The following is an 11,277-nucleotide window of genomic DNA, read 5'->3' as shown; positions in this document are numbered from 1 at the left end:
CAATGAGATCTCCTGGCGGGGTCGCGGTGGGCGGGCCTTGGACCCTCCGGTATAAGGCGGTCCCGGGGGAGTGCGGAGAAGGGGGGGGTCTCGGCGGCCGGAGGAGGAATAGGCGCGGGTGAAGATGGCGGCAGCCGAGGCCGCGAACTGCATCATGGAGGTGAGCGCCTGGAGCGCCGTCAGGGGCAGGGGGCGCGGGGCGGTTTGGAGGTCGATATTTTATGCCTCCGTCTTGGGGAAGGGGCTCTAAGTCGCCGGATTGGGGCTGAAGGCCCCCAGCCGTACGGAGGGGGCGCCGCATTCTCCGGATCTGGAGATACCGTTTGAAGTGCGGGTTCCCTAGCTTTCGGGGGCCTGAGGCAGCACGCCGCTCCGAGGGTCTCCTGCCCCCTTCCACGTGGAGGAGGGCTGGGGGCGCTTCCGGCCTGGCCCCCACGTGGCCGCGGCGCGGTGGGTGGGGAGGTGGTGTGCCGTGCCCGCTGGCCCGGCGGGTTCCACGTGCGGGACAAAGGCCCCGCCCCCGGCCGGGGGAGGGGCGCCCCGGGGGGGGCGGAGAGGAGGCTCCGACCCTCCTTCTGAGGCCCCCTGACCCCCTCCCCGGGGATCGTGACAGGCACCTCGGGATGGGACTTACTTGGGGACCTCCGCGAAGTAAAGAGTCTCTTGGGAGGGGCAGTGTATCTCGACTCTCAAATCCCTTCCCGGACCAGGGCATCTGTTCAGGCATCCGTCCAGGTTTCGTGCACTCTTGCGTTGAGATTGTAGGAAGACGAAGGATTGGTTCCCTCCGGGCCCCCCTCCCACCCCCTGTTTCCTGTGCCTGGATTCTCCCCTCTTTGGGAGCTAGGGGGATGGGGCATGCCCCTGTGACCTCCCTTTGGCTGGTGGGGGGGCATCTAGCTGAAGGAGATCCTTCCGGCTTAGGCTCTGTGCACCCCCTTGTGGCCATTTCTGGGTGTGTGGGAGGGACATCTTTTTCATGGGGCGTGTCCCAAAGCCCACCTCCCGTCGAAGCCCTCCCGGGCGAGGGGAGGGAGAATCTGTACTGGGAAGGGGATGTGAGGGAATGGACGCAGCGAACTTTACCCCCTTCTGGAGCCCGTTCTCTCCCTGGGGCATTTGTGAGGGTGGGAGTTGACCTCCCCTTTCCTGAGGCCCGGTTTGAGGGTCCTGAGCCTGGTTGCCTGAAATGGTGTCCCGTGAGGTTTGATTCTCGTGCAGCCCTATGGGGCTGGTTTCGGTGCTGTGTTTCAAGCGCTCTGGGGGCTTGTTTGGCGGAGGTATCGGCTGTGTTGAGAAATGCGCCCCGTTGGGAAAATCCTCTCACCAGCAGCCCTTCTTAATCCGCGTCATTCACTGGCTTGGGAGGATAGAGGTGGGGCTTGGAGCCCAGGGGGTCATGTCTGTGATTTCACGCTTCTTGGAGCCTAGAGGGTGGTTACATCAGGAAAAGCTGTAATCTGATGGGGTCTCCCTACTCTCACCCCTTACCTTGTAGCAGTCTCTGGAATGGGAGGTCGGCTCCCAAGATGCATACCTTGTGGGGCAGCCCCTAGGGGTCACTCCAATGACTCCTATCCCCCTCGGCTGTCTCCTGGACCAGGGCCTGTGTGGGTGGAGGAAATACCTTCCCCAGAGGTTGCCCCAGGACTTTGCCCCACACCTGGGGGGTTTCAAGGCCTGGGATGGTTGTTTGAATGGAGGGTAGGTGGGCTTGAGGGTCCAGAGTCTGGCCTCCTCCCTGGTATTCTACCCTCCTGGGCAGCGGGTGATAATCGAGGAGGTTGGCTCTCACTGGTTTTGTTTGGGACTCCCTGAGTCCAAGGCAGGAGCTAGCGGCTGGGGTGCCAGCTCTGGTGGGGGCGTCTGTGTGCCACACCTCCTTTCTGGAATCCTCTCAGACGAGAGACTGGTTTGCGGAGGTGGCAGGTGCCCAGTGGGTACACCCTGCCAACCACCCTCCCCCAGCTACTCATGGCACCCCAGGATGGGGTTTTGTGTCAGGAAGTGTCACCTAATCTGGGGGGATTAGGTGATGAGGGGGACTGACAGCTGGCAGTGTCTGTGTGCCCAGTGGGTGCCAGTTCCTCTGGCCTGGATGGGGGAGGTGTGTCATCAGGTGCCTGGCCAAAGAGGGGCAATGTGGGTGCAGGCCACCATCTCTCCAGCCACAGCTGGGATAGAACCCCCTTTCCCCCTCTACTCCCCCCCCACCTGCCCCGCACCCTTTTAAAAACAGCCTTGCCTCTTTATTTGTCCACTCTCCTCAAAAAAAAGCGAAATTGTAGGAAACACCTCCTTGTCCCCCAAGAGCCCGGGTCCCTTGGCCTGGCCCTCCCCTAGTCACTCCCAGTAGCTAATCCTTTCTCCCTGTTACTCTCTCCTAGAATTTTGTAGCCACCTTGGCTAATGGGATGAGCCTCCAGCCGCCTCTTGAAGAAGTAAATATCCTTTTGTGAGACCCTTCCCCACATATACATATCTTGTCACACATCAGGCCCTTTCTAGTGGTCTTAACTATGATCCCTCCTGCTTCAAATCAGTTTACCCTGTGCCCCAGAAACACTTAGTACAAACTCCCTCCAGGTTTGTGGCCCCTATCTGGCCTCCCCCAACACTGTGGCTACTTCCTTAACTCCATTTCCAGCCCCCCTTTGTCCTTCCCTATGTCTGTCCCTGTTCTGCCTTCCCCTCTCCTCCCCTCCCCAGCTGTGGGCTGAGCTAGAGACGGGGGCAGAGAGACTGGAGAGATGGTAGGCGTGGCTGAGGTATCAGGGGTGCTCTCCTGGATGGTGCTCTGGGGGGGGGTCCTGGAAGAGGAAAATGGGGTGTTAGGTTTGGGGGTTCCTGGGAGAGGCAAGATGGCAGGCAGGGCTTTTAGGGTTGCCATGGTACGGTTTGGGAGGGTGGTTCTATACTTCAGGGAGAAGTAGGGACCTGGAGGCTTAAGAGTCTGTGGGGAGCCCCCGGGTTTGACCCCTGCTCCCATCCACCCCCTCCCAGGTCTCCTGTGCCCAGGCAGAAAGCAGCGAGAAGCCCAACGCTGAGGACATGACGTCCAAAGATTACTACTTTGACTCCTATGCTCACTTTGGCATCCACGAGGTGAGTATGGACAGACAGCTCATAAGGCTGCTGAATCTTCAGGGGGGTTAATGTTTGGGAGGGCTGGAACTTAATTTCCAACGCATGCACACTGCCTTCCCTGGCAGCGGGCCTCCCCTCTGCGCATGCGAGGCTCACGCTCCAGGGTCGCCTCTCCCAGCCGTTGCCTTGGAGACAGAGGTTAGCCTGGCTCTCTGCTGGGCCCCTCTTGGGAGGCTGGGGTGGGAGCGCGCATGTGTGCCTGAGACTTTAGCCAGAGTTCAGGGCCTGCCGGTCTCTGCCGCCCTCTTGTGACCGGCGGCGGGATTGTCCCCCAGCTGCTCGTGCCCAGTGTGCTGAAGGCTGCTCGATCCTTTTGCACGCGATGGAGGCTGAGGTCCCAGAAAGCAGCTGGGATGGAATTGTGAAGATTTTTCTTCTTTTAATTGTTATAAAATATACATAACAAAATTAACCATTTGCAAGTATGCGGTTCAGTGGCATTAACTTGCTGAGGACTTTTTAAAGCCAAGGCTCACAGGGGCTTTGGTGGCAATGGTAGAACCTAAGGTGGCTGATATGGGAGTTTAGTCCACCCAGTCCGATTTTACAAATAGGGAAACTGAGGCGTATGGAAGGGAAATGACTTGTTCGAATGGGACTAAAGCAAGTTTCAGGTCTGAGCTCTAGCTCTCGAAATGGTCAGTGTGTTGGAGGCCAGGGCACCCTGTTTTACAGTTGGGGATGCAGGCCCCCTCATGATATCTTTGTACCCACCCCCTCCAGGAAATGCTGAAAGATGAGGTCCGCACCCTCACGTACCGAAACTCCATGTTTCACAACCGGCACCTTTTCAAAGACAAGGTGGTGCTGGACGTGGGCTCGGGCACAGGGATCCTCTGCATGTTTGCTGCCAAGGCCGGGGCCCGCAAGGTCATCGGGGTGAGTGTCCTAGGCAGCAGGCGGGCCTGGGCCTGGGGACAGAAAAGGGGCCCCTTGGGGCTCAGGGATTGGGTGGAGGGGGATGGGGACTGAGGGTGGGACTGGGGGGGGCTCTCACCCTCCCTTCTTCCTGGGCCCCCAGATCGAGTGTTCCAGTATCTCTGATTATGCGGTGAAGATCGTCAAAGCCAACAAGTTAGACCACGGTGAGCCCAGGAAGAGAACGGGTTGGTGGGGAGGGAGCGGGTGATCTCAGCTTCCCCGGGGCCCTCGGCAAGGGGATGGGGGCCACTGAAGTCAAATTCAGGCGTTCCTCCTCTGTGGACTCTGGGCTGCCGACAGCCCAAGAATCCAGCCTTCTCAGAACCCACCACCTGACAAGTCATCTTAGAATCTGAGTGCAGAAGTGGCAAGCTCAGTGCCTCAGTCTTTAGAAAAGAGGGGAGGGGGAACGGGGCAAGAAGCAGTCTTTCGTTTTTTCAGTGAGTGTTAGAGTCACGTGGTTGGCATCTGAGGGCCTGTAGTGAGAAGTCTCCTACCTGCCTCTCAGCCGCCTTTCTCTGAGTGCAGCCAATGGTCCCTTCCGGAGAAGTCTGTACCTATGAGCAAATACACGTGTGTGTGTGTTTCTACGTTCACGTGCTGATTTTTGACACAGATAGCATTTCATACATATTAATACAAGTCTTCTGCCTTTTGCTTTTTTCACCTGCTTATCATGTGGTTTAACACATCTCACGATGTTGAGAGGATGTTGCTTTTTGATGGCTGACATCATCTGTCTACACATACACCAGCTTTCTTAACCAAGCCCCTGGTGATGAGCATTTAAGCTTCCTAGGTTTCCATCCCCCTACGTGTAACGTCATTGTCATCTCATATACAGACTAGTGTATCTGTGAGGTTAGTTCATAAAGGTAGGATCGTGTGGGTCAAAAATGGAAGTTGGGCAGATACTGCCAAATTGTCCTTCCCACCTGCAAGGTTTGAGGGGCAGAGAACATGGGAAGATGGTGGGTTTTTCAGATGTGAGGGCTCTTGGCATTCTAGAAGCTGAAGGGATTTTATTAAAAGAGACTAATATAATGCATCCCCAAGTACCCATCACTCAGCTTTAAATATCTCCTTTCGAAGCAAATTCCGACTGTATAAGTACTGCTGCGTGTGTCTCTAATAGATAAGACCATTTGAAAAGCATGACCTGGGCTTCCCTGGTGGCACAGTGGTTGAGAATCCGCCTGCCAATGCAGGGGACATGGGTTCGAGCCCTGGTCCAGGAAGATCCCACATGCCGCGGAGCAACTAAGCCCGTGTGCCATAACTACTGAGCCTGCACTCTAGAGCCCTTGAGCCTGGAGCCTGTTCTCCACAACAGGGGAAGCCACCACAACGAGAAGCCCACACACCGCAACGAAGAGTAGCCCCCTCACCTCAACTAGAGAAAGCCCATGCGCAGCAATGAAGACCCAACATAGCCAAAAATAAATAAATAAGATAAATAAATTAAAACACACACACACACACACACACACACATACACACACACACACACACAAAACATGACCTGGCGGTCCAGTGGTTAGGACTTGGCGCTTTCACTGCCGGGGCCGGGGTTCAATCCCTGGTCGGGGAACTAAGATCTCACAAGTTGCAGAGTGCAGCCAAAAAAAAAAAACAAAGACCATGTTAGTGGGAAAATCTTTTTTTTTTTTTTTAATTTTTCTTTTTTTGAAAAATAAAACAAAACAAAACCCTCGCATCAAGGCCTGACTTTTAATAGATTGCAGCGAGGGAGCTGCTCTGCTGAGTATGAAACCCTGACCCAGAAGCAGGTCGTCTACGAATGGTTTAGCAGCTTCCCCACGAATGTGCAGTGTGTGACGGGCGAAGGGTCAGCCACCTTTCTGACTGCGCCTCATGTCCCAGGACGAAGGGCTCTCCGCACCGGGCCTTAGGCCTGACTGTTAGTGGCAAAATCTTAATGTCACCTAATACCTAATCCACATAAAGTTTTTGCTCCTACCTCAGAAATACCCCATGATGAATGAATTTTAAAACTAAGTTAACAGGGTGTGGCTTCAGCTCGCGGAGTTCTTTGTAGATGCCCCAATACAACCCCCAGCCCTTCCTTGAGAAGACAAGAGCTGTCCCAGTGGGGTCCCCAGGCCCTGGACCATCCCCCATCCCCCCCAAGGGAGGCGAGCAGATGGGCCTCCTCTGGGCTGGTGGCATGTGCCCTTGTCTGCCCCACAGTGGTGACCATCATCAAGGGGAAGGTGGAGGAGGTGGAGCTTCCGGTGGAGAAGGTGGACATCATCATCAGCGAGTGGATGGGCTACTGCCTCTTCTACGAGTCGATGCTCAACACCGTGCTCTACGCCCGAGACAAGTGGCTGGTGAGGCCCCCAGTGGGGCGGGAGCAGCTGTTGCAGGCCGGGGTCCTTCGGCTGTTTTGTTGAGCATATGTCAGGGTCTAGGCAGAAAAGGAAAGCCATGTTAGGTATTTCCCACAGTGGCAGTGAATACAGGGGATTGAATACATCTACACAGATGATAGGAGGCCCACAGCCAAGACAGAGGGGAGCCAGTACTGGAAGCTAGACAGGGACAGGGAGATGGTACAGTGTCAGGAGAGTTAGTGCCGGGAAGAGAACGATAGCAGGGCACAGGGATAGGGAGGGACTGGGAGGCTGTGGTCCCAGGTGCTCAAGTCAGAGCAGGCCTCCCAGGTGACTGAGACCTGAACAGAGGATGGGAAGGAGCTGTGTGGGATCTGAGTGGAAAGGCACACTGGGCAGAGGATTTCAGCCAGTGCATAGGTTCTGGGGCAGGAGTGCGCCTGCTGTGTGTTGAGCAGTGGCAAAGTTGTAGTGGAATGAGGATCTGGAGGAGCACTGGGGGGCAAGGGGTGGGGGGCCGGGGGGGGAGGCGAGGGGTGGAGGGGCCTGTGCAGATCTTGCGTGACCCCTGAGAGACTTTGCTTTACTCCTCAGGGGAGTGGGGGTGGGGGCGTGCTTCTGAGGATCCCTCAGGACCTCTGAAGGACAGGGTCTGACTTAGATGCTCCTGGGAGCCATCAGGCAGCCATCCGGGGAGCAAGCCGAGGGCTGAGGCTGGGGACCGGTGAGGGGGCCGCTTCAGGAGTCCACGTGGGACATGTTGGTAGCCCAGACCAGGGCGGGGGCCGGGGTGGTGGATAAAGAGACAAAACGGGCAAGGAGACAAAATGGGGCAGCGTTGCCGAGGCCCCCCATCCTTCATGCCCTTGCCCTGCTCCTTCGCACTGTGCAGGCACCCGACGGCCTCATCTTCCCAGACCGAGCCACGCTGTATGTGACGGCCATCGAGGACCGGCAGTACAAAGACTATAAGATCCACTGTGAGCTCAGGGCCTGAGGAGCCCGAGGGGTGGGGAAGGCTTGGGGCCGGGTGCCCCCACGGGCTCACCCCTCCCCTCCTCCCCAGGGTGGGAGAACGTGTACGGCTTTGACATGTCTTGCATCAAAGACGTGGCCATCAAGGAGCCCCTGGTGGATGTGGTGGACCCCAAGCAGCTGGTCACCAACGCTTGCCTGATAAAGGTGAGGGGGTGGGGTGGCTGGGTGTCCCGCAGGGTCAGCCCAAGAAGGGCCAGTGCGTGGGACCTCGGTGCACAGAGTGCTTGCTTGCCCGAGGTCTTGGGAGCCTGACGGATCTGCTGGAGGTGGTGCTAGACGCCTGGAGAAGCCACTTCATTTAAAGGGCTTTGTGAGCCAGGCAAGGCCCTTGGGTTCCAGAGCAAGGCAGTGACGTAGGCTGGCCCTGCCCCCAAGGCACACCTCCCGGAGGGCACGTCCGCCCAAGGCAGGCAGCTAAGACCCCAGGCAGGGCCACCAAATGCAGAAAGCCCAGCAGCACGAGTGAGTTTATACACACATGGATCCCTGATAAAGACTACCAGCAGCCATCATTTTTTGAGGTCTCCCTCCCGACCCGCAGTATCAGATCTTGCTGGGATGCTCATGGCGGGCAAAACTGGGTGGAGGAGGGAGTTTGTAGAGGGAGATGGCAGGGCAGATGCCCTGACTGGGCGAGCCTCCATGGCCTGAGTCAGGAGTCACGGTTTTGCTTTGAGTGCACCGGGGAGCAGTCAAAGGATTTTAAGCAGGGATGTGACATGATCTGTTTTTAAACTGTCGCACTGGCTGATAACGTGGAGTAAAGGATGTGGGGGGAAAGGGCGGGAGCCACGGAACCCTGTTAAGATGCTGCCGCATCGGAGGCGGGGATGGTGGCCAGGGGCAGGGTACAGGCAGTGGAGAGGGGAAAACGGGCGGTTCTCTGAGGACCAGTAGTTGTTGTAGGAGGTCGAACTGTCGAATTCGGGCTGGAGTTGGGAGAGCAGGGAACAGGGCATCCAGCGGGGCACCCCCAGCTTTCCCCGCTGGGCCGGAGGTCGGGGAGTGGGGCTCACGAGGCTCATCCCGCAGGAGGTGGACATCTACACTGTCAAGGTGGAAGACCTGACCTTCACCTCCCCCTTCTGCCTGCAAGTGAAGCGGAACGACTACGTGCATGCGCTGGTGGCCTACTTCAACATCGAGTTCACCCGCTGCCACAAGAGGACCGGTTTCTCCACCAGTGAGGCGGGGCCCTGGGGCCGTGGGGCATGTGACAGGAGTGGCCAGAGGGAGCCACGGGGACACCGAGGACCCGGGTTCTGACGCCGGCTCTGCCAGCCAACCTGAGCGTGCGGTGCTTCCGCTTCCCCACCCGTGAAACAGCCCCTCCCAGGCTTGACAAGGCCGTTGTCCGGGCAGAGGGGAAGGTGTGGGCTGGGAAGGTTAGGAGGCGGGTGAGCCCGGCTGACCCGCCTCCCCCACCAGGCCCTGAGTCCCCATACACGCACTGGAAGCAGACGGTGTTCTACATGGAGGACTACCTGACGGTGAAGACGGGCGAGGAGATCTTTGGCACCATTGGCATGCGGCCCAATGCCAAGAACAACGTGAGGCTCTGGGGGCGGGGTAGACTCAGGCGTTTTGGGGCCCCAGCACCCCTCAGCCCCAAGCCTGCCAGCCAACCTGGCTACACTCTGCTCTGACCTCATCTGTCTGGGGGCCCCCCAGGTCTGTCTATGGACCACAGTTTTATTGAGTACCTACTAGTAAACCAGGGGGCCCTGGGGCCCCAGCGGTGATCAGGCTGAACCCCTGCCCTCCTGGCACTCATGTTCTAGACACAGGACAGTCACGTGGTAAATGCCAGTGGGAGGTGACTTCTGTGTCCAGCTGGGAAAGGGGCCGGCAGGTATTGGAGCAGGTGGGGGCGGGGCCTGCGGGAGAGCTGACAGGATATCCTCGCCCAGGTATGGGGGTGAGGGAAAGAAAGGAGGGCCGTCTCTTCCCCTGCTTTTTTCTCCTGAGTACCTGGCGGGATGGAGCTGCCATCAGCCTGAGACACGGTGGGGAAGCAGGTCTAGGGCAAAGTCAGGAGCTTCTGCGGGGCCAGTGTGGGTGTGCCCGCTTTCTAAGTCAGGGATATGAGAACCGGTTTAAGCAACTATTCTCAACCAGGGATGATTCTGCCCCACCCACCCATGTCATGTCTGGAGGCATTTTGGGTGTCAACTGAAGAAGGGGTACTGCTGGCATCTAGTGGGTAGAGGCGGGGGAGCTGCTCTATCTGCAGCGCACAAGATAAGAATCCCCCCACAGCAAGGAGTGGTCCAGCCCTAGATGTCAGTAGTGCAGAGGTGGAGAAAATGCAAACTAGAAACTGAAAGAGACCCAGAGAGGGAGGAGGAAGCTGGGAGCCAGGGGTGAAGTGCAGTGAGGACTGAGGGCAAAAGTCACTGAGGTCATTGGTGACTTTGCCCCAGTTTTTCCAGCGTGCTGGGCACAAGAGGGTTGGCGTCCAGGAAGCCTTGGAGGAGAGGAAGTGGGGACGGTGGGGTGGGACCACAGAGCTTTTTGAGAGGAGGAAGTTTGCTTCTTGTGAAAGAAGGAGAAAATAACCTGCTGATGGGGCTGGTTTTGATGGGGGAAATCATGGTGCAAGAGACAGCAGCTGAGCTCTGCCACCCCACCCAAGGCAGGGGGCGTGGCTGGGTTCTAGGTGGTTTGAGGATGTCACATGGAGCTTCTCACAGGGAGTCAGGTGGGGTTCAAGACATGCTGGGAGTGGGACCGGCAGTGTGGGGTCTCTGGGGAGGGTGTGTAGACAGCCGGGGGGCCCACGGCACCTCAGGTGGGCTGGGGTGGCCACCCCTCCCTACCGCACCCCCGCTGCCCTCTGTCTTGGCCTGCCCTGTCCCAGGTTCCCCCTCACGCCCGCACTCTCCCCACAGCGCGACCTGGACTTCACCATTGATCTGGACTTCAAAGGCCAGCTGTGCGAGCTGTCCTGTTCCACCGACTACCGGATGCGCTGAGGCAGCATCCGGGTTCTCCCACCCCGGCCGGGCCGGGCCGGCCCTGCAAGGGCCCAGGGGCTGCAGCGTTCTTAGGCAGTTTCGGGGCTCCCCCTTCCTCTCCCTCCCTCCCACAGAAGGGGGTTTCTGGGGCCTGGGCCGGGGCGGGGTGGGGGGGGGTTGCGGGCACATCGTGACTGTGTTTTTCATAACTTATGTTTTTATATGGTTGCATTTACGCCAATAAATCCTCAGCTGGGACGGCTCAGCTTCCTGGGGGCGAAGTGGGGTTGGGGTTCCTTCCTTAGGTGCTGAGATGCCAGGCACCTGGAGCGTGGGGACAGCGCCTGCTGGTGGCTGCTGGTCTCTGTCACCAGTTCTGTGTCTCTGGGTCTTACTACACCTCCACCCCACCCCCGCCGTCTCTGGGGTTCCACAGCCCTGCTCTCAAGTCTTTGGCCCACCTCTGCCCTCAGGTCACTCGCAGAGCCTTCTCCACTGGCTCTCGGGGTCTGTTCCCCCCACCTCCCTCTCGGGCCTCCTGAGGCCCTGGTCCCTCTTGTCCCCACTGGGCCAGACTTCTGCTCCCAGCTGCCCTGCTGGGCTGGGGGAGGGCTGGGGTGTGGGTTCCCGGCACAGCTGTGCCCTTAAGTTCCCCAGAAAGCTCTCTCTCCCGCCTTCCTCCATCACACACATTGTTCCTCTCTGGCTGTTCTTTCCTGTCCAGGACCCTCCAAGGCCAAACCAGGGCTGACTGGCAGTGACTACTGCCCTGCCCTCTCCATCTGGGGAAACTGAGTCGGGGGGGGGGGTGTTGGAGGGGGATAGAGTTATTTATTTTTGGCTGCATTGGGTCTTTG

General features: G+C 58.2%; 1 protein-coding gene and 1 pseudogene across 3 annotated transcripts; both read left to right on the top strand.

The window, feature by feature from the left end:
* PRMT1 (protein arginine methyltransferase 1) lies at positions 1–10,678 on the top strand. 3 transcript variants are annotated; one of them, XM_032614075.1, is made up of 11 exons: positions 1–160; positions 2,388–2,441; positions 3,004–3,105; positions 3,871–4,026; positions 4,169–4,232; positions 6,280–6,422; positions 7,318–7,405; positions 7,492–7,607; positions 8,496–8,646; positions 8,892–9,013; positions 10,355–10,678. In XM_032614075.1, the coding sequence occupies exons 1-11, from the start codon at positions 125–127 to the stop codon at positions 10,436–10,438; spliced, it is 1,116 nt and encodes a 371-aa protein (XP_032469966.1). In that variant the 5' UTR covers positions 1–124; the 3' UTR covers positions 10,439–10,678. The 3 variants fall into 3 exon arrangements, with proteins under 3 accessions (XP_032469966.1, XP_032469968.1, XP_032469969.1); XM_032614077.1 differs by lacking the exon at positions 2,388–2,441; XM_032614078.1 differs by lacking the exons at positions 1–160; positions 2,388–2,441 and adding an exon at positions 2,648–2,768.
* Positions 10,514–11,256, top strand: LOC116744400 (annotated as a pseudogene).
* Positions 11,257–11,277: the final 21 nt, after the last annotated feature.

Source organism: Phocoena sinus, chromosome 19, assembly GCF_008692025.1.
Source record: "Phocoena sinus isolate mPhoSin1 chromosome 19, mPhoSin1.pri, whole genome shotgun sequence".
Classification (NCBI taxonomy): Eukaryota; Metazoa; Chordata; class Mammalia; order Artiodactyla; family Phocoenidae; genus Phocoena; species Phocoena sinus.
This window is presented reverse-complemented; position numbering and strand designations above follow the sequence as displayed.